The 21803-nt window shown below is 36.8% G+C and overlaps 1 protein-coding gene across 2 annotated transcripts in view; it reads left to right on the top strand.

Annotated features, from left to right (window-relative positions):
• Positions 1–21803, top strand: part of LOC127934750 (protein unc-13 homolog C-like) — a 130011-nt gene that overhangs the window by 1811 nt on the left and 106397 nt on the right. For both annotated transcript variants that reach the window (XM_052532322.1, XM_052532323.1), the window contains exons 2-6: positions 2537–6027; positions 9805–9827; positions 11618–11667; positions 13256–13334; positions 16448–16501. In XM_052532322.1, the coding sequence (XP_052388282.1) occupies positions 2730–6027; positions 9805–9827; positions 11618–11667; positions 13256–13334; positions 16448–16501 (3504 nt within the window). In that variant the 5' untranslated portion in view covers positions 2537–2729. The remainder of the gene's footprint in view (positions 1–2536; positions 6028–9804; positions 9828–11617; positions 11668–13255; positions 13335–16447; positions 16502–21803) is intronic.

Raw genomic sequence — 21803 nt, 5'->3', positions numbered from 1 at the left:
AAGTTGATAAAAACATCACAATAAACCACTCCAGTTTTTCAATTAACATTTTGTGAAGCCAATAGCTGCGTGTTTGTTAGAAACAAATCCATAATTGAGACATTTTGTCCAAAAATGAGTCCTCTTTAATAGCTTCTACTCTTCTTTCCACGATCTTAGATCATGCATGCAGGGAATTGCTCTCTTACAGACACAGGAGCATTAGTGAATCAATCAAGTTCTTTCACGCCAGAGACAGTAAACCATTTCTCTATGGACCTCGCTTGGTGTGCAGGACATTATCATGCTGGAATAAAAATAATTGCATTTCTATATGTTTGACTGTATGCTTGTGTTAGTAGTTGGTGAAGCTGAAATAGCCAGACCTGTTCATTTATTGGTAGTGTCACATATATTTGGTAATTTGGTGAAGAGGCATTGATTTTTTATTAGCTGTCCAATATAGTGACTCGTAAACAACATAAATTTGGAATAAGTGCATATTAAAATATTTATATTTTCCATGATGTACTTTTTGATGATCTTTAGCATTCAATTTACATCATGCCCAGTTAAATTTGAATAGCATTGTGAATTAGTAGTTGATTACCTGTTGGGGTTCTGGTGGAAAAATACTGGTTACTCTAATCAGATTTAAACGTCTCATCTGTGTTTTTCAGTAGTTTGATTGATTGAGCTCCATGATGCTGCAATGGTTTAATAAAGAGACAGTGAGTTCAGCTGTTAATCACAGAAGAGATAATAAATTAACTGGAAAAGGGAATAAGAAACCTTTGGTCTCAGCGTTTGTTTCCGCTGCCCAGACTGAACTTTTCTGAGTGGACATCAATGTCATTAGGTCCAAAGTCTTAATCATTCTCTAAGAAACCACACACTGGAGTTTTGCCCAAAAAGTTTGATGGTTCTTGAAAACTATATTTTATATAAATGTTTTTATTTTTTTACATTAGGAGAGAGCACTGATTTTTTTTTTCTTAATCAGTAGTTTTGTCTTGTTTTCAGAAACAGATATTAGGACTTGTTGAAGAGAATTTATGGATTTATTCTCAAGACGGTGGATTGTTTTCACCAACAGGTGACAAAATAAACTTAAATCAAGATTCAAATTTCTCCAACAATAAGACAACTTAACTTATTTACATATCTTAAAAAGCAACAAGAAGAAGAATCTTGTTTTTATAGGTATTTAGCTATTTCTAGTGTAAAACAACACAAAATACTTGTTCTTGACAGGATACAGAGTGAGTTAAACACTGATCAACAAAGTATATCTGATTGGATTGTTAACATCTGAGGGTTCAAGCTTTGTTTGGTTATAATTACATTAGTTGAGTGAAAGCTGCTTTAAAAGGTCTTAGAGAGAGAGAGAGGTCTGTAGACATCAAGGTGTGTGACTCACAGCAACACATCTGTCAAAAATGCCAACAGCACACACACATACACACATGCATGTGCGTGCATGCATGCATTACACAAATTGTCACCTGTCCTGTTCTGTATTATAGGGGAATTACTGCTAAACTGGACCAGGTTTGTATTGCAACTGAATTTAAGCAATGATTTTCACTATGTTTACAAATGCATATGCACAGCTAGATATTTTACACTTTTTGAAGAAAATGTGACAGTTCAGGGTGATTGGGTGTTTGCGAGGGCATTACGATGATGTTTTAATAGTTTTTTTGTTGTTGCTGTTGTTTTCTAGTTGGTTAATTATAGGTTCAAATTCGCCCCCCAGCCAGTCCCTACTTACAGAGTGTTTTTTCCTTCACCCGCAGAATTTCTTTTTTATACCATTGTATGTTTTTAGGCCTTGTGTGAATTATATTTAATTAGGCACAGCAAGACCCTTTAGTCCAGTAAGGCAATATGACACTATTCCTCACATTTTACATCCATTCATGATTAATGTGAGCTTCTGGACAAAACCATTAATGTCTGAATTATTGATATTCAAACATATTCTACTTTTTTTTCCATAGCATTCAAGGTCTTGCCCTTTACCCTTGAGTATATTGTCCAGATCAATGGTCATATTGTGTTTCCTAGTGCATTTGAAGTGCATTTCAGCTCTGATAATTCATTTGTATGCCTGTATCATGGGATACTACTGTACACGTGCCATTTTAAAGGTAGTGTAACTCGAATAATAGTTATATTGCCATACCAAATAATGACTTTCGAAGCTAGAAATGCACTGATTTGTAAAACAATGTAAACTAAATGATTCATATCAGGCTGTTTAAGGGTTTATTGGACGTCCAAAACAATTCTGTTGTGGCCCAGAATCTTTTCTGCTCTAGTTTCTGTGAAAATAAGGTTTCCGCAATTCTAACAAAATGTGACACATCTAGCTCAGCTGAATTGGATCTGACAGCCTCATAAGAAACCCACTATGAATTTGGGGCTCTAGAACAAAGAATTATTCAATTATTTATTATACATTTTGTGCAGTGTAACATTCAGAGTTATGCATTTTACATGCTGACCTTCAGTGCAAACTAACTGAAAATATATTTCTTTTTATTTTTTTCAGAGACATGAAGCCTCTTCTGAAGAACACACTTTAATAGTTCCCTCACTGAGGATGTGCAATGATTTCTGCTTGGCACAACCAAATCTGAGGTCACTTCTTCTCTAGACCCTCTTTTATACCTCAGGGTTGACTTTCAAAACTCAGTTTTGCTTCACTGCATCCAGAGTAAAAAACTGCTGAAACATTGCCCTCCATGGTTTCTGCCCATTTCAAGAAGCTATCGTCTTACATCGTAAAAATTTGCAAAGGAATGTTTACAAAGAAACTGTCAAATACCACAAAGAAGAAAGAGAGTAGTCAACACAAAAAAGAATCCAAAACGTCCCCCGAACTGCAAACACGGAATCCGACGTTCTCAACCACACTCAAAAGCACAGTGAAAAAAATCTCCAAATGCTCATCGGCACGCAATATATCTCTTGAGGAGGATGACGGAAAAACCGACTGTTCTTCTCTCTCGCCAACATTCAGTTACCGTGTAGCAATTGCCAATGGACTTCCAAAAAATCCCCTCTTTCTGAACAATAATGAGTTTCATGAGGTCTTGTCAATTGATAGCGATTACTCTTACTCTCTAAACGAGGCAAAACTTGTCCATAGATTCGATGAACAAAAAGCTTATACAATGCCAGTAAGAAGGAACAGGAAGAGCTTGATTAGTTTAGCGCCGTCTGATGGCAGCTCGGAGGGGGACCGGGGAGAGCGCAGCAGTCTCCATACCCTTCGATTGGGTGCTCTGAAGAAACTGAGGAAGTGGAAGAAGAGCCAAGAATGTGTGTCCTCGGACTCAGAGGCCAGCAACTGGAGAAAGACTCTTGGCATCAGAAGCAAATCTCTGGACAGGGCTGGCCGACACCAGAAAACCACTGCCCTGGAGCCGGGATCCAGCTCGACGGGATGCATCAGTCAGACTCAGGATGTGATGGAGATGATCTTTAAAGAACTTCAGGGAATCAGTCAGATCGAGTCTGAGCTCTCAGAACTTCGAGGGCACGTAAACGCCCTCAAAAGCTCCATCGACGAGATCTCCAGCAGCGTGGAGGTGGTGCAGAGTGAAATCGAGCAGCTACGTTCAGGGTTCGTGCAGTCCAGACGCGAGACGCGAGACATCCACGATTACATCAGACAGATTAGCCAACAGACCAACAAAGCTACTCTGAGATTTCTAAATGTGCCTGAAGAGAAGTACGAAAAAACTGAAGACCTTATTTATCAGATCCTGAAAGAGAAAATGGGTTTTGCTGAAGCACGAAAGACATTTAAAATTGAACTGGCCCATCGACTAGGGCAACAAAGAGAATGTTACAATGCTAAACCTCGACCAATTGTAGTTATATTTTCAAAACCACAAGACAGGGATTTAGTTTTGAAAAAGTGTTATAAGCTAAAAGGGACTGGAATATCCATTTCGACAGATAGTCTAGCACACGATTCGAAAGAAAAGAGAGACAAGCCGATGGCTTCCTCTCAGACATATGAAAGCATTGACATCAAGGTCTCAGCCAAAGACAAGGCTGAAAGTGATGACTGGGACTCTACGGAGAGTGACAAAGAGCTTGATGAATTAAACAAGAACAAATATGCAATTGTGTCCAAACCACCTCCAAAGAGTAAATCGGACAAGAAAAAGTCTCACGATCACCGAAGGATGGCAGATGACTCTGCCTACTCTGTGCACTATGCAGATACTACAGCCTATGATGACCATGACAAGCAAAGCAAGTCCTACTATTCGGACATAACACCTGGATGGCTGTCTCAGAGCGACTACTCCACTCCCAAACTCAGCCGGTCTGAATCGGACTGCTCTAAACTTTGCCAGTCTTATTCTGGGGACTTCTCCGAGAGTCAGTATTTCAGCAGAGTCAACGGATGTTCCTTGCTTTCCTCCTCGGATCAGGAACTTTGGCAACGGAAGCAAGAAGACATGGCATCCTCCTGGTACGCTAGTCCCCCCAGTCAAACTCTGAGCCAAGAACGACCTTATGCAGAACATAATGAAGTTGAAACCACAGAGACTATTGACAGTGGTGTAAGTAATGGTCTTGTTTGTATATCAGGGGACAGGAGTCATTACAGTGGCTCTCAGCTGTCACTGCAGGGTGACCTCTCACCGTGGAAAGATTGGCATCACCTTGAACAAGGTACCGATTCAGGTTTGGACGCCTCCACTGAACAGAACATAATCTCTGAAATCAGTAGCCCCTTTGACCCTACAGCCAACCCTGGTTTCCCTGAGAAAATTACTAAATGCCTTGAGGTCGATTTGCAATTTGAAGGTGAGACCTTTTTGACACTAGATAGCACTCCTGAGACAGGTCAAGACCAAGATATAGATATAGAACCTGAATTTTTGGAACCTGAGCTTGAGCCAGAGCCAGAATCAGAACCAGAACAAATGCCACAGCCTGAAACAGAACCTGAACCAGAGCATGAACCAGAACCAGAACCAGAGCCAGAAGTTGTAATTGAACCCATAACAAAACCAGACCCTAAACCTGTGTCTGAACCGCAACCCGAAAAGAAGCCCAAGACCAAAAAGACCCAAGCTAAGCCTGAATCAGCTCCACAAACTTTGCAGCGACAGGATGTGAACCACCTCCAGCAGAACCCGAAATCATCCACCATGTACCGGAGCCAGAGTGAGATCAGAAATGAGAAAGTGGAGGAAGTCCCCAAATCCTGGAGTAGCAGGCTCAGTATAGATCTCAGCGAAAAAACCTTCGGCTTTGGAGGATTTGGATCCACCCTGCAAAGAGCAAAGTCAGCTTTAGATTTTGTGTGGAATAAAGGTCCCCAAAGCACTAGTGCCCCGGTTGAAGAACCGAGCAACACCTCATTCATGGGCAGATTCAGAACCATGTCCCAGTCCACAGCAAACAGCTCCAGCACAACCATTGACTCGGACGTCTACACAGAACCTTTCTATTACAAGGCAGAAGAGGAGGAACACCCTGCTGAGCAACCCGTGGACAATGAGACACATTATGTAGAGGTGATGGAACAAGTGCTGGCCAATCTGGAAAACAGAACAAATGCTAACGAGGCTGAGGAGCAGTACCAAGAAGAGGAATACGATGCATCGCAAGAGTATGACATCTTGCAAGAGAGTAACCTCGTGCTGGAGTATGACTGCAGCCTTGATGAGGAATACAGTGAGGATTATGATGACAATCCGATGACTGAAGACACAGCGGAGTATGAGGTGAGTTTAGTGGATTATCTGGAAGAAACCGAGGAACCAGAAGCAGAGACCGAAGAACAGGAAGAGAGCAAAGAGGAGGTGCAGGAAGTTCTAGAGGCCTCAGAAATAAAAGGAGAAGATAAGGTAAAAGAGACAGTAGAACAAGAGGATGAGAACAAAAATGTTACAGAGGTTCCTGTTCAAGAAGCACCACCCAAAAAAAGAATGCGCCCCACCTTCAAAGAGGCAGCACTGAGAGCTTACAGGAAGCAGATGGCTGAGCTGGAACAGCAGATCCTGGCAGGAGGTATGAACCGACCAGTTATGTGCTTTTACAAGGTGACTTATTATAGTTGTCTTGAAGGGTTTTAGTCAAGGCTTTTGTCTGTGAGCCATTGATTGAGTCATTCGAGATCCACCATTGTCCATATGATGTATTTCAAAGTTCTTGATTCATGAAATCTCAGACTCTTTGGAGGGGTATTTTGAAGGGCAAGAAGATGACTACTAGTATTTGATGTTGAGTGGTTAGAACTGGCTATTGATTTTGTCTGTGTGTGTGTGTATGTACGTAATTGTCGAGTACCTCAGAGTTCAGATGAAAGTGTACTTCACCTTGTGCCCTTCGTTATCTTTAAAGTGTCCAATCAACAGTTCCATCAACACAGCTATTTATATTTGAGCTTTATTTTGAAAGAAATATAATAATTTTCTTCTCATCATTTACAGTCACTGTCATTCCAAACCATTGTGGAACATGAAAAGACACAATTTGACAATGCCTATATGTAGCACTTTGCCATTCACTAGATACATATATTTATCAATGGTTGACCAAAAAGGAATCATAAAGTAATCCCTTTGACTGGTGTGCTATATTTTCTCTGATGTCATACAATAGCTTTGTTTCAATGGTTGCCCACTGGAATTCATGCCGACATTGTAGCTCTCAAATTTCATTGTGCAAATGCATTGATCAGGCCAGGGTTGATGTCAGTGAGAGCAAACAGCATTAGCTCTTCTTGTAAGGTGCACCAGATTTGAATTTGTGCATATGTGTAGTTTTATTTTGGGTTAATTAGTCCTCTAGTAGTTTTATTTTAGCAGATCAAAAGTGTGGAAGGTGTTTTCAAAGTCAGTGTACCCCATAAACAGATGTCAAAATATGATTAACGTAGTGATTGTTAGGAGTTGCTGTTGTTAACAGCTGAAACATGGTATCTGTATGTCTCTACGCTAGCAGTTCTGAAATTTACCCCACAAAATTTACCCCAGAGTTTCCTTTACAGCCAGCCAGTCAGGAATCAGGGGAATTTCCACCCAGTCTTACTCACACTGAAAGCTCTCTTGACCTAGATGTGAGAATCACAGTCACAGCACGCGGCAAGCCCAGCGCCGCGCTCCACAATGCTGAGTACTGTTGGGATACTGTATTTAGGCTGCTCATTCATGCTGCACACTAACAGCCAGATGCTCTGTGTACTTTAATGGATTCTGATTCCCTAAAACACAAGCCACAAATCAGTTCATCTCAAGCATTACAATGAGGTTTAGCAGTGGCACTCAATTCAACAACTGGATTCCAGAAATGATTGCACTTCCACTGAGATGTTTTCTGTAAAATAAGTGCATGTATAGTGCAGATTCAGCAAATGCACAATTACTTCATTTAAATTCTTGCATTGCATCACTATTTTTGTGCATACCTTTATGTGTATATATATATACACACACACACATATTACTTTTAATATATTTATAGAAAATTATATTTATTTTACTATATATATTTTTTATTTATGTAGTATTTTCATATATGTGCATATATGTGTAAACATACATACAAAAAGCAAAGCTATGTAATGTGTTATTCTTGTAAAAGTAGATATCACATTTCAACAACTGCCAAGTTTATATATTTTTTCAATATTTTATACTATCAAATATTTTAATATTTTATGCTAAAGTTTATATTTGTAGTATATGATATAAAATATGTAAACGTTTTTACCTGATTTCTTCAGCTTTGTCAATGATTAATGGACATTTAAAAAACGACATTTTAACAACAAAAATTTGTTAATTTTTATTAACAAAGCCGAAAATAGGAGTGCTAATGATTAGCTTTGGAGGTGTATCCTCCTTGATGAAAACACAGAACTATTCTTCAGTTCAGTGGTGCTGTATTTAGCTACTTGTTTTCACACAGCCAATTTAAATTCTCAGCTCTCATTTTCTCCTTGACTAATTAAAGAACCCAGATCAGAAATAATTTGCATAAAACGAGGAACCGTCGTGGCTGTTTGGGTTCAGTATTTTCCAGACTGTTTTAAAATCAAGGCTGCCCATTTTAGGAGCCTTTTACAGTGAGGTCTCTTAGGATTAGTTCTTGCTGCCAAACCCATCTTCATTTAGTTCTGGCCTGAACTGCATTCACATGCTAATTTCTCCTCCCAAGGGCGCTTGTTAACCAGGTCAGTGTTGGGACTCTTCTATCAGTCTTGTTCTGAGACTAGCAGTGTGAGCTGGCACTCATCGCTTCACGTGTTTATTATATCCATATTTCCACTCTAATCCAACGAGGTCAGCTGACTTTGTTTATAAGCCAGCTCTGTCTAAAAGTACTCTATTCATTCTCTGAATATTTTATTTAGATCACAGCGCTCACAGATTTAAAAATGTGTGTAGCACTGATAATAATTTTTTTTTGCCATTTGCAGATAGAAAAGGTTTCCTTTCCTCGCTATTTTTAGAAATTCATATTTTAAGATAGAAATGTATTTATTTATGGGCTTTATTATTTAAATGGTGAACAATGGATATATTTTCTGCCTGCAGTTTCAACAGTTGTTTATGAATCATAAAATGTGTTCTTTCCAGATGTAAATGCAAGTTAGATTTTTGTAGATGTAAAATAAAATTGTATTAATCAGAATAACCGTTAAAAAGAATTGGAATTCTTCATACTATTAATAATAATTGTCATTTCCTTATTATTAATAATGAAGATTCTGACCACTGTCACTGATCTCAATCTTATTTTCTGTTTAAAAAGCATGTTGACGTTAAACTTTACTTTTTTTTTTTCTTTTTTACTATTATTATAATTCAACAAAAAAAAAAAAAAAAAAAAAAAAAAAAAATCCTGGTCATATTTTACTCCAAAATCAAATAACATATTTTTAAGACCTGTAAACCTAAATAAGAGTGAATCATTATTAAAGTTTGATGGTTGGCTGCTATAAAAATGGATTTGGTTCAAACAAGCCAATAAAACACCCAAACATACACAGGTTAGTCCTAAATTTAGTGTTTCTCTTGCACTGAAGGATGGTCTGAGCATTACAGAAGGGACGAGTAACCCTTCACAAGCCCAACAGGAAAGATTTGATCAATACTCCGTTTGACCATCCTCGTCTTCACTCTATTATCAAGCTAGATTTAAGCTCCACGGCTGTCCTTCTATGTGTCTGCCTGCATTTATTGACCTCTGATGTCTCTGAAAACTCACTTTTATCGTTCAAGGTCCAACGAGCTGTAAAGCTATCGAACTAACACTGAGCTGATCATCGCTAGTGCATTTAAACACTTGGGTGATATTAAATCGTCTGGGGTGATCTTTGAGACTTACTGAAGGAGGACGATCTACTGTAATCGGAGAAATCTGGGACAGTAGTGGTCATCAGTGTAACCTCATCTCTGAGGTTTGAATCTGCCCATAATTTGGCAGGAATCATGTTTGGACATTGATAGTCTGAAGTGTGTTTAAATAAACATGAGTAGTGTGCTGGACAGTGGACTCTTTAGGCTTTTACAACATTATATGGCTGGTGCAGTATGAGAGAAAGATGATGTATTGGCTCTAGGTTTACGTGTGTGTGTGTGTGTGTGTGTGTGTGTGTGTGTGTGTGAATCAGGGATTATACTCTGACTGAGATATTGTAAATGAGCTGTGCTGGCACTGTTTGTTTGGCTCCATTAGGCACAAGTCATTATAAGTGTGTGCAGTTATTTATAGATAAAGGAGTCGATAAGTGCTGTTATTTCTAACGTTCCTCTCTGTCTTTCTGCTTCTCTTCTGCAGACAGCACTGCTCTGGACACAGAGGTCTTCTTGCGCTTTCTATGCATATATAATTTTTTTTTTTACCAGTTTCTGTCTGTGTTTGTCCATCTTTGAATGCATAGGAAATATGCTAGATGTTTTTCAGTTTTCTCATTTAAGTGGTTGGTGGTTGTGTTAATGAGAATAATACAGAGAGACAGATAGACAAGACAGATGGGTAGACAGACAGAAACATAGATAGATAGATAGATAGATAGATAGATAGATAGATAGATAGATAGATAGATAGATAGATAGATAGATAGATAGATAGATAGATAGATAGATAGATAGATAGTCAATAGATAGATAGTCAATAGATAGATAGATAGATAGATAGATAGATAGATAGATAGATAGATAGATAGTCAATAGATAGATAGTCAGATAGATAGATAGATAGATAGATAGATAGATAGATAGATAGATATTCATAAAATAAATAGATAGATAGATAGATACTGTAGATAGATAGATAGTCAATAGATAGATAGATAGATAGATAGATAGATAGATAGATAGATAGATAGATAGATAGATAGATAGATAGTCAATAGATAGATAGATAGATAGATAGATAGATAGTCAATAGATAGATAGATATTCATAAAATAGATAGATAGATAGATAGATAGATAGATAGATAGATAGATAGATAGATAGATAGATAGATAGATAGATATTCATAAAATAGATAGATAGATAGATAGATAGATAGATAGATAGTCAATAGATAGATAGATAGATAGATAGATAGATAGATAGATAGATAGATATTCATAAAATAGATAGATAGATAGATAGATAGATAGATAGATAGATAGATAGATAGATAGATAGATAGATAGATAGATAGATATTCATAAAATAGATAGATAGATAGATAGATAGATCGATAGATAGATAGATAGATAGATAGATAGATAGATAGATAGATAGATAGATAGATAGATATTCATAAAATAGATAGATAGATAGTCAATAGATAGATAGATAGATAGATAGATATTCATAAAATAGATAGATAGATAGATAGATAGATAGATAGATAGTCAATAGATAGATAGATAGATAGATAGATAGTCAATAGATAGATAGATAGATAGATAGATAGATAGATAGATAGATAGATAGATATTCATAAAATAGATAGATAGATAGATAGATAGTCAATAGATAGATAGATAGATAGATAGATATTCATAAAATAGATAGATAGATAGATAGATAGATAGATAGATAGATAGATAGATAGATAGTCAATAGATAGATAGATAGATAGATAGATAGTCAATAGATAGATAGATAGATATTCATAAAATAGATAGATAGATAGATAGATAGATAGATAGATAGATATTCATAAAATAGATAGATAGATAGATAGATAGATAGTCAATAGATAGATAGATAGATAGATAGATAGATAGATAGATAGATAGTCAATAGATAGATAGATAGATAGATAGATAGATAGATAGATAGATAGATAGATAGATAGATATTCATAAAATAGATAGATAGATAGATAGATAGATATTCATAAAATAGATAGATAGATATTCATAAAATAGATAGATAGATAGATAGATAGATAGATTAGTACTGATCTGTTTATATAATGTGTTTGTAATGTATTTTGTCTGTATTTTTACTTGTTTGTCACAGTTTATGTGTTTCTTTTTTGTGACAGTGTGTGTTGTATATTTTCTGTACAGGTTAACAGTATACAGTAAGTACAGTGTCTTATTGATCTGTGTAAGTCATCAGCAGGATGTTTTCTTGTTTGACAGGGTTGTGCCAATATCCTGGACCCAGCCAAACTGGGGCTGAGCGGCGGAGGGTGAGTACAGACACACACAACACCAAACACACGGGAAATAAAGGAAGAGAGACATTATCCACAGGAGAGTGTGTGTAGAGTTACACTCTTACAGGTGCTGTATATACACAGAGATCTGTGTGTCTGTGTGTGTTGGTGGCTTCATATTCTCGAGCCGTAAGGTCTCCTTGTCTTCCATTTGTCACTGACACAAGGCGCACACACACACACACACACACACACACTTGCTGATATTATTTTGCTCTGATAGACCGCAGGCAAAAGAGCAGGAATGAGTATGGAATGTTATTTGTGGATTTTCCAGGGACCTGATCTAGTGTTAATTGTTTGCAATGGTATGACTCCAGATTAATGAATGTAGTGTGGATGAATTACATTTTTGGTAATGAGCTGTCAAAAATAAATAAATAAACCCGGCACTGTTGGCATTTGTACTTATTAAAGGCCCCGTTCTCATTAAGCGCTGATGATGTCACTGTCTTCCTAACTAACACAGACTTTTAAACTTTTAGATTGTATATGTGTGTGTGTGTGTGTGTGTGTGTCTGAGTGTATTTTAGCAATATTGACCAGCAGGTTATATTCCAGAACTGTTTCGGCTGTGTTCATACAACACAAACATTCTGCATACTGCCTACTGTTTTATACTATCTGAAAAAGTATGCATTATGCAACAATAAACATTTCAGAAAGTAGAACGCTAAATTGTCATCACATTGCATCCATCTTGATTTTATGTTGAATATAATGAGTTTGCATTTTAAAAGCAATTTTGTGTTAAATTTGATGTTCCATTTAAATAATGAATCAGTTATAAATCTAAACATTATTTATTAAAACTATAGATATCACATTGGAAATTAAATATGCATTTTACATTTTTAATGCAATTGTGTGTAAAATTCTTTTAACATTTGCTGATCTGGTCAAGTAAAAACTCAGCAAGGAGATATTAAATAATCAAAGCATTATTTAGTTAAGTACAATGTGTCATACTATAATTTAAATATTTATGTTTTTGTTTGATTCATATTTAGTAAAATTCTCATAACATTTTGTGGTACAATGAAATGAAAACAGTAAGGAAGTTATTAAAAATCAAATTATTCATTATATGAGCATATATGGAAATTAAATATTTATTTTAATATCTCTAATGCAACATTGCTGTCATAATCGATATATACAGTATATATATATATATATATATATAAGTTTAATATAATCCATTAATTTCATTGTTAAATGCAACCTTTTTTTAATCTGCTCAAATAATTAGTGCAGAAGATGATGCAATTTATTTTTACAGCATTTAGAACAAAATTAATTATCAGTGTAGACACCTTGCATTGTGGGATACAGCACCCAGCATAGTGTGCTATAGTTGTATTCCGCCCAATTTGACAAAGTATTCTTCCATGCATGCCTGTGAGAGACAGCAGCAGTTATGATGGACTTCCTGTTCCTGCCCATCCCATGTTATTTGCCGGTGCTTTAAATCACCCTACTGCTTTTTAGCCGGCTAATGTTTCATAGCGTACAGCATGATTATGGTATTAATAGACTCTAAATCTGCCTCCATCCCCAGGGTTGGCAGTATACTTTACGGCATTGACAGCATGCCAGATTTACGTCGCAAGAGGACCATGCCTATTGTTCGAGACCTGGTGAGTAATCACACCCGGCACGGTTGTGTTTGACTGATGGAGCTTTAGAAGACTGTATTAGCCAATCAGAGCCACCGTGCACATGGTCACTAGTCCGATTTTACAACCCAAGACTGTCAGCAGAGCACATGCAAGATGGAGACGCACACGTGTTTATGTTTTGATGCTATTTTGAGGCTTTTACGATCCACCAGAGTAAAAGTAGGTCACCCGCCTGGTGTTCTCCACAATATCTCCAGACTTCAAATCATCTGTCTTGTCTTTAAATGTGTAGTGCTCATATATTGATAATGAAGTGTTGTTTAATTTACGAGATTCTAGATGGCGAATGATTGTGTTTCTATTTATATTTTTGCATTTGTTAAAGGAACGGTTCACCCAAAAATGAAAATGTGCTGTTAATTTACTCACCTCATTCAAGATGAAGCTGATTTTTTTTCGTCAGCAGAACAGTAAAGAAGGGTTTAAGCTGAAACCGTGATGATTCGTAAAATGCAAAATAAGCGGCTACCTTCACTTTGAGAGTCAAAAAAGCATATCAGTTTACACAAAATGAACACCTGAGGATTACAGGTAATAATGTTATAAATAATGTTCAGTTTCTTTCACAGACTGATCGTTTCGCTTCATAAGACATCAATATATCATCTGGAGACACAGGGATTTATTTTGCGTAGCCTGAAATATTTACCGTAGTCTTTGCATTTTATGAATCACCAAGTACCACAGTTTCAGCTAAATATCTTCTTTACCGTTCCATTGAAGAAACATTAAAGGGTGATCAAATTAACAGTAAATTAAAATTTTGGGGTAAAGCATTACCTTAACATTTCGTAAAATGTCTTTTTTTTTCTTGTTTAAGCTCTCTGAGCAGTCTTTGTCTCTGTGTCCATTGTTTCTTTATAGTTTTGTTAAAGCGAAAGATTTTAACTGATTCTTGCATTGAATTTTGTGCAACTGTTCAGCTTCTGAAGGACAAATTTTGATGCTTTATCTGTCCATATTTTGCATGAAATTAAAAACCAACCCTCTTTTGGTAAGTACGGGTCATCGTTCAGTTTTCTTTTGGTTTCTTGGCGTGTCCTGTGGTCCATTCCCACTTGGGCCCATATTGACGTATGGGCAATATTTTTCCGTGAGTTGTCAGATTTCTCTCCAAAACATTTGTTTGTATGTTTTTTTTGCTTCAACCGATGCATTCGGAAACGAAATGTTGACAACTCTACCCAAAAATATATCCGAGGACTTCATTGACTTCTGATTTAACTGTGTGCCTTTTTAAATCCATGTAAAAGTGACCTGCGCCAATGAGCCTTTTACAGCGTGGATGAAGTCAGTGCTGTACTGGGTCAGATCTGGTCTATCCCATCATGCCTCTATCCTCTGTTTCTGTCCCCTTGTTGGCTGTGTGATTGCTTCAGGGCAACGACAGTCGGTCACGGGAGGGTGGGGATCGAGGGACCCGCCCAAAACTGCAGCGGGAGCTTTGTCAAAATTCAGACAAAACCATTGCCTGCAGCAACCCTCAGCAATTGAAGTGCATGTCGAGACTTACATCAACACTTGACGTTCATGTAGAGGTCAAATCTACCCTATATTCCTATGCACCCCTGCTTAAAGGGGCCGTTAGCAGCCCACTTGGTCTTTACCACCATTACGATCGGGGTCAGATGGTAAAGACGAGTCCAGTATGGTCCGCTGTCCGTGCCTGCCGATCTAAATATGGCTAATCGTTGCTTTTTGACTTCTGACCGGCTCCCATTTCCCCCTCATTGACTCTTTCTTGCTCTCTTTCTCTGTCCTGAACTCTTTGGATCATGTATTTTGAGCTGGCTTTGACACATGCCGTCTGGTCTTGTCTGTTTGTAGCAGTAATGGCAACAGTATTGCAGGGAGTCTGAGTTTGTCAGGGTGCCTTTCAGTATCTTAACTAATCAATCGCACAGCAAATGCATGAGTGAACTGTAAATCTCTACTGCATGTCAGAGGTGAGTTATTTAAGGATTGAGCCTCACCTCTGCAGCTTTCACTCTGCTCTTTAGACCAAAAACTTGATCTGATTTTATGCATGACGGCAGGTATGACGTAAAAAGATGTGCTTAATGTGTGTAAATGACAGCTCGCCTTTGCTAAATGTCTAATTAAGTGTTTTTTCTGCTTTTTTTTCTGCATCTGGACACACTAGGCTTTGGTAAGTCTCTTGCATTTTTAATGGATGCATCTGAATCCAGTGTTTGTCTGCTTAGAGACCTTCATCTAGTCAGTGGAAGCAGCACAGATGTGTCCTTATCTGCCTACAGTATCACACAATCCAGTGTGTGGTTTGATGAATGTTGGAAAGAATAAAAATGACATTATTTTAGCTACTAAATATGCTTGAAGTTCACTTTAATTTGTTCTAGCTCATTAGACATGATGTTATGGTGCCATGGAAGCTTGTTTGAATCTGTTTTCATTAGCACTGTCTTTAAAGCATTTTAAAATTAGTTTGTTTGATTTTTATTTATATTTAAATTTGTTTTATTATTTAATTTTTATGTTTATTTTATATTATATTTATTATTTAATATATTTATTTATTTTAGATTTTTTTTTATCATTTTTATATTATATTTATGCATTCATTCATATTTGTTTTTGAGTTTGCAAGGAACATTTTTTTGCAGCAAAAAAAAAATCATTTTATTTATTTATATTATATTTATTTGTATTTTATTTTGTATATATTCATTTATTAATGCATTAATTAATATTTGTTTTTGATTTTGCAAGAAACATTTTTCTGTTTTACTGTTTCATAATTTGAGCATTCAAGACATGAAATGTCAGCTCTGTTTCAAATCATATTGAGCCTTCTAACTACTAGACAGCATTTCTAAGCACTATGCACACACTTGTGGTGTAAAGGCAGTTCTTAAATGCATGCAATCTTACTTTGATCAAAGTTTAAGACAGCATCCTTCACAGAGAATACAATCCTACAAATGCATTGCAGCAATCTCAGAAAAACACATTCAGTCCTTTTAAAATGCTTGCGTTCCTGAGCATTGTCTTCCTCTCTGGCTCTTTCTCATGGTTTCCTTTTTTCATTCCAGACATTGGCTGCTCGAAAGGCAGGCATTGCGTTTGGGCTCGTGAACAGATCGACTCTGAACAACGAGGAGCTGGTGAGTTTTAAACACACACGCTCACAGTGCGTTCACCATATAGACTCGTGCATAAATCACTCTATAAGCAGCCAGTTAGAGTCTAATGAGAAGCGATCATGTGGCACTAATGTAACGCTCATGCATAAAGTCACAACTGATACAGAAACACACATCAGAGCCAGAGGCAAGAACAAATGAACAAGATACAAAAAGGCTATTTATAATCTCTAATCTCAGTCATAGACACAAAATAGGGTGATCGAGACCATGACTACAGCAGTTACTCACTGAATATATATTTATTTCATAAGTAGTGACTTTATACACTGCTGCTTACAAAGTAAATAACTAAATGGGCATGAAATACTGATTTGAATTATTTTCTGTGCTGGTCGAAAAATGAGTTTCAAGACGATTTTGAACTTTTCAGTAAGTCTTTTCTGTTTACTAAGGCTGCATTTATTTGATCAAAAATACAGTAAAAATGTGAAATATTATTACAAATTAAAATAACTTTTTTTCTATGTGAATATCTTGTCAAACCTGAATTTTCAGCAGTCTTCAGTGTCACATTATCCTTCAGAAATCATTCTAATTTGATGATTTGTTGCTCAAGAAACTTTAATTATTATTATCATTGTTGAAAACAGTTGTGCTGCTTCATATCTTGGTGGAAACTGTGATTTTTATAGATTTATTTCAGGTTTCTTTGATGAATAGGAAGTTTTAAAAAGAACAGCACTTATCAGCTTTTAAGCGGGGGACGCTGTGGTATCCCCATTGAGATGCTTTCTGATTATTTGGGTGTTGATTGATAAGTCTGGTTTGAATTATTTTCTTGTACTTTGATTTGACAGAGGGGCCAAAACCCTGAGAGAGGAAAGAACATCTTAATCAATAAAAAAAGAATTACTCTTCTTTTTTTCCAGCCCTTTTTCCCTCTCATTAATTGATCCGCTGAATAAACGGCCCAGAATGACTCGGTGTGGTGTGAAATTAATTTCTCTGTTGTGACAGCGAGATGAAGGAATTTACCTGAGCTGAAGACTAACTCTGTCCTCAAATTCCACCTGGGAATTTTCTGCTTGTGTGTTTGGGGAGTTTTAATTATAACATGATGTGTGTTCAGGTACAAAGTGGATATGTATCTCTCTGTTTTTGTCTACCAACAAAGACAGGAAGCTTTTTTTTTGACAACAAAATTACCTGTGTGTGCATTAGGTGTGTAATTGAGGATGTATCTGTTTATTTTATAATAGAGCGCAACTGTTAGGCTCTGGAAGTAAAAAATGCTTTTCATTTTCTCTGTAGGGGAATTGATTTATACAATAATGATTCTAAACCGTTAAAGAGAGACATAATGTGAGCCGTGAGGCTGTAAATAGATAGTGTATTCTATATATTTCGCCATCATTTTTAATTTAATTATATCATTTGCAGTGCTTCATGGGATTGTAGTTCTTTCCCTAAATAAATCCTACAATGTCTTTGTCTTCTTGTCAGATTTTCAAACACTTTTTGTTCTTAAAATCAGTGTTTGTAATGTTTGTAATCACTTTGTAACCAGTTGGTTTGGTTCATGGCTCTTGAACATTTTTTTTTTTTTATAATGCATATGGAAAAAATACTTTCAGAACCAATGCCACTGAAAATCCCTCTATAATTATTGTTCTGCTGCAGAGAATGATGGGAAATGTAGTTTAGGCACAAAAGCTGGTTGCCTCACAAAACAGCCGAATAAGTCATATTTTCTAGAAAGCTGATAGGTTTTCAGGTTTGAAGCCAACATAAGGATGAGCAAATGATGACAGAATTGTTATTTTTGGATGAACTATTCCCTTAAGTGCTGCACAAAGTGCATACATGGTATAGATATTGTGGAGTTTTCAGAGAAGTAGTTGATACCATGATCAATTTCAATGATTTGATTGCATTAACTGTGACTAGACTTTTCACTCCCATTAAGTCTGGATGAAATCTAGTGATTTACACCAGTCTTACATCATTGCAGTAGTGTTAGGTGTTTCTCATACAGGACATACAGTTCGTAATAGAGTACAATCATTGCGGCATGAGTTGAAGCCAGCGTTAGCGTGTGATAAATAGACAGGTCAGAGTCGGGTTTCAGTGGGTCGGTCCAGTCAACCTTAATCCAACACTAGCAGTCCTCTGAAGAATAGAAGCACAGCAATCACTCTTTTAGATGCACCTGTTTCCAAACAGCCTTCGAAGGATCTTAGACTTAAAGAGGAGGAAGGTCAGATATAGAGAGCTGGCCGGCAGGTTTCTAAGTAGGCCGAACAGATGTCGGAGAGATTTTAAATGCATTAAACACGTCAGCGAGAGAGCGAAAGAAAGTACAATGTGAGCGAGGGAAAGAAACAAAGTGATGAGGGGGCTGAGGGAGAAATTACAGAAGAGACGCAATCCCTCCGAGAAAAGCATGCTGAAAGCAGCCAAATGCGTCCATATGCTAAAGAAGAAAAACAAGTACAGAAACTGTTTTATCAGTATGTCTGTCCTCAACACTCACAGCAAGAGAGAGATTGTTTGGATTCGGTCCGTGACATTATTTAGCAAAAACCTCAGTCAGAGATAATGTTAGTCAAGGTTTTCTGTGCCAGAAACATTCATAATTTAGTTTTACATGATCAGCATTTTTTTATTTCTCTTTGACTATTAATAAAAAAATGGGTTGTTTTTTGCTGCTTTTATGTAAATGGCCTCTTTGCACTTTTTTTTTGTTTGTTTTTTTGGACCCTGCATATGAGTAACATGATATATTGTACTGTATGGTTTAGGTTTTTCATTAAAAAATTAAATGTAAACAAGTCATAAAAAGCTGACATGTTAAACCGTATTATATGTTTGCAATGCTTTGCAAGTCGAGGTCAATTTGTAATGTTTAGATTTGCTAATATTGTAATATATCTAAACATGCATTCGTATGTGTTTGAATGGAAGTGTACACACTTTAGCAGATTTGAATAGTTCTTCTGCATTAAACTCATTTCAAATTTGATCTCTCGTTATATTAAGCTTTTAATGACTCAAAAGACCACATCTGTTCAGTGTTTCTCTAATGTCTAGTAGCTGACATCTATGCTATTTATTTTTATGTTTTTGAAAGTTTATGCTCACCAGAGCTGCATTTATTTGATCAAAAATACTGTAAAAATGTGAAATATTATTACAATTTAAAATAACCGTCTTCTATGTGAGTATATTTTAAACTGTAATTTAATTCTGCGATCAAAGTTGTATTTTCAGCATCATTCCTCCAGTCTTCAGTGTCACGTGATCTTCAGGAATCAATCTAATATTCTGATTCTGAATTATTATCGATGTTGATGCTCAGATGCAGTCAGCAGGTCTTCAGACACATTAATGGTGTGGCATCACGGCGTTTCTAGCACCTGCCGTGGCCTCCAGCACAGAAACACATCCCAACCAAAGACATCTCCGCAGTGGGTCTGGAAGCCGAGAGCTCCAGGCGCGGAGGACGCTTCCAAACATTTAATCGTCTGGCGTTTCTCAAAGGACTTGAAGAGAAATAAAGAGAGGGCTGCTTTCTTCTAACAGTGGAAGTTTTAGTTCTTTCAAACATGAAAATCTTTATTTATTCACCGCCAAGTCATTCCAAACTCTGCTTCCTGTTGAACACAAAAGAAAAGGTTGGGAGTTGCATGAGGGCGAGAATTGTCATTATTGGGGTGAACGATCTGTTTAAGATGCTGTGAAGTGTTTGGGTCAGCGGCTGTGTGTTTGACAGATGGTTTCATTCCTCCGTCCCTCATTTCTACTGGAGTTTGTGACACTGCCCACCGCTTTGTTCGGCATGAGCGATTACTCCTTGAATACTCTCCCTCTCTCTGGCTGATAGCCCAGTGTTTAATTCTGAGGATAACTCATCTGGTTTCTCTAGAGTCGCTAGATTAATTTGGAAAGTCCTTTTCCGTTTTTGCCAGCTGTTAATCCCTCCTCATTTGCGTAATGTTACAGCTGTCAATCAGGCGGAGATCGAGCATGTGACGGCCAGCAGCGATCATACCTCGTAAATGCAATATTCAGGGCATTGTGATGTTGATTTGACAATAAAATTTGATCGTTTTGGTCATATCTGAGATAAAGGAATAATTCAGCCAAAAATGAACATTTGCTGAAAATTGCATTGCATTCAAAATGTAGATTTGTTTGATTCTTCATCAGATTTGGAGAAATGTAGCATTGCATCACCTGCTCACCAAATGATGTTCTGGAGTGAATGGGTGCCGTCGGAATGAGAGTCCAAAGGCTGATAAAAACGTCACAATAATCCACACCATTTATCAGCTGCATCAGATTCATAATAGAATGGACATTATTAGTCCTAAAAAACAGTCTGTTTAATTGTAAGTGTCAGAGACCCCTTTAAGTGTTGCATATAACTTAGACAACCATCATTAATCATTCAGCGCCGTTTCATTGGTGCATTTGTGCACCTCGTATTTGATGCAATTGCTCTTTTGTATCAAGATTTTCCCTCAGAGATCAGTGAACGAATATTCTCCCTACACTATTTTTAGTTTTACTTTGCTAATTAGCCTGCATTTTCACTCTGCAGTACTTTTAGTTTGCTTTATTTCATTATTAGCCGTTTGGACTCTGAAATCTCGGCAGCTCTTAATGTAATGAGTTTGTGGGCGAGCGTAGAGAACACACATCTCAGCAAAAGTGGGAAAGGAGAAAACATGGTTTCAGAGTGCTGTTCATCACCAGCCCACCTCTCCTTCACTCTCTTTGTCTTATCCAGCTGTAAAAGGGCAGATTTATGTGCACATTAATTCTGCTCTTTCATAAGGATATAGAGGATGCCGTCAGATTTTCTGTACCGCTTTTACCCGTGAAAGCAAACCGTTGACAACAAATAATGTCCACTGAGTGAATCCAATCAAACCTGTCAATGACTTCAAAATCAAAAGAAGGAAAGAAAGAAGGGATAATACCTTGTTCACTGAAAATGAAGCTTATTTTATGGATCACTACTTTGTTGCAGTTGTAACATTGTTTTCATGACAATTAAGGAGTGCATTTTCCTCACTACTCTCATCACTGTAATGTGAAAACACACAATTTAGTGCAAAAATTGATGTGCTTCATTCGTTTTGGAAATATATAAATGCAAAATCTTTTCTTTTATGTTTCTTTTCATTTTTCATCGAATGTGGCATTCTCTTCACAGTTTTGGTTTTGTGAGATTCACCCTGTTAGTCTTAACAGGGGCAGATTGAAAACACTGTGTGGGCTTCACATGTGCGCTATAATTAGTGAAATTAATATC

This window comes from Carassius gibelio, chromosome A18, assembly GCF_023724105.1.
Source record: "Carassius gibelio isolate Cgi1373 ecotype wild population from Czech Republic chromosome A18, carGib1.2-hapl.c, whole genome shotgun sequence".
In the NCBI taxonomy this organism is placed as follows: Eukaryota; Metazoa; Chordata; class Actinopteri; order Cypriniformes; family Cyprinidae; genus Carassius; species Carassius gibelio.
The sequence above is the reverse complement of the archived record's forward strand: the minus strand, read 5'-3'. Positions and strand labels throughout refer to the sequence as shown.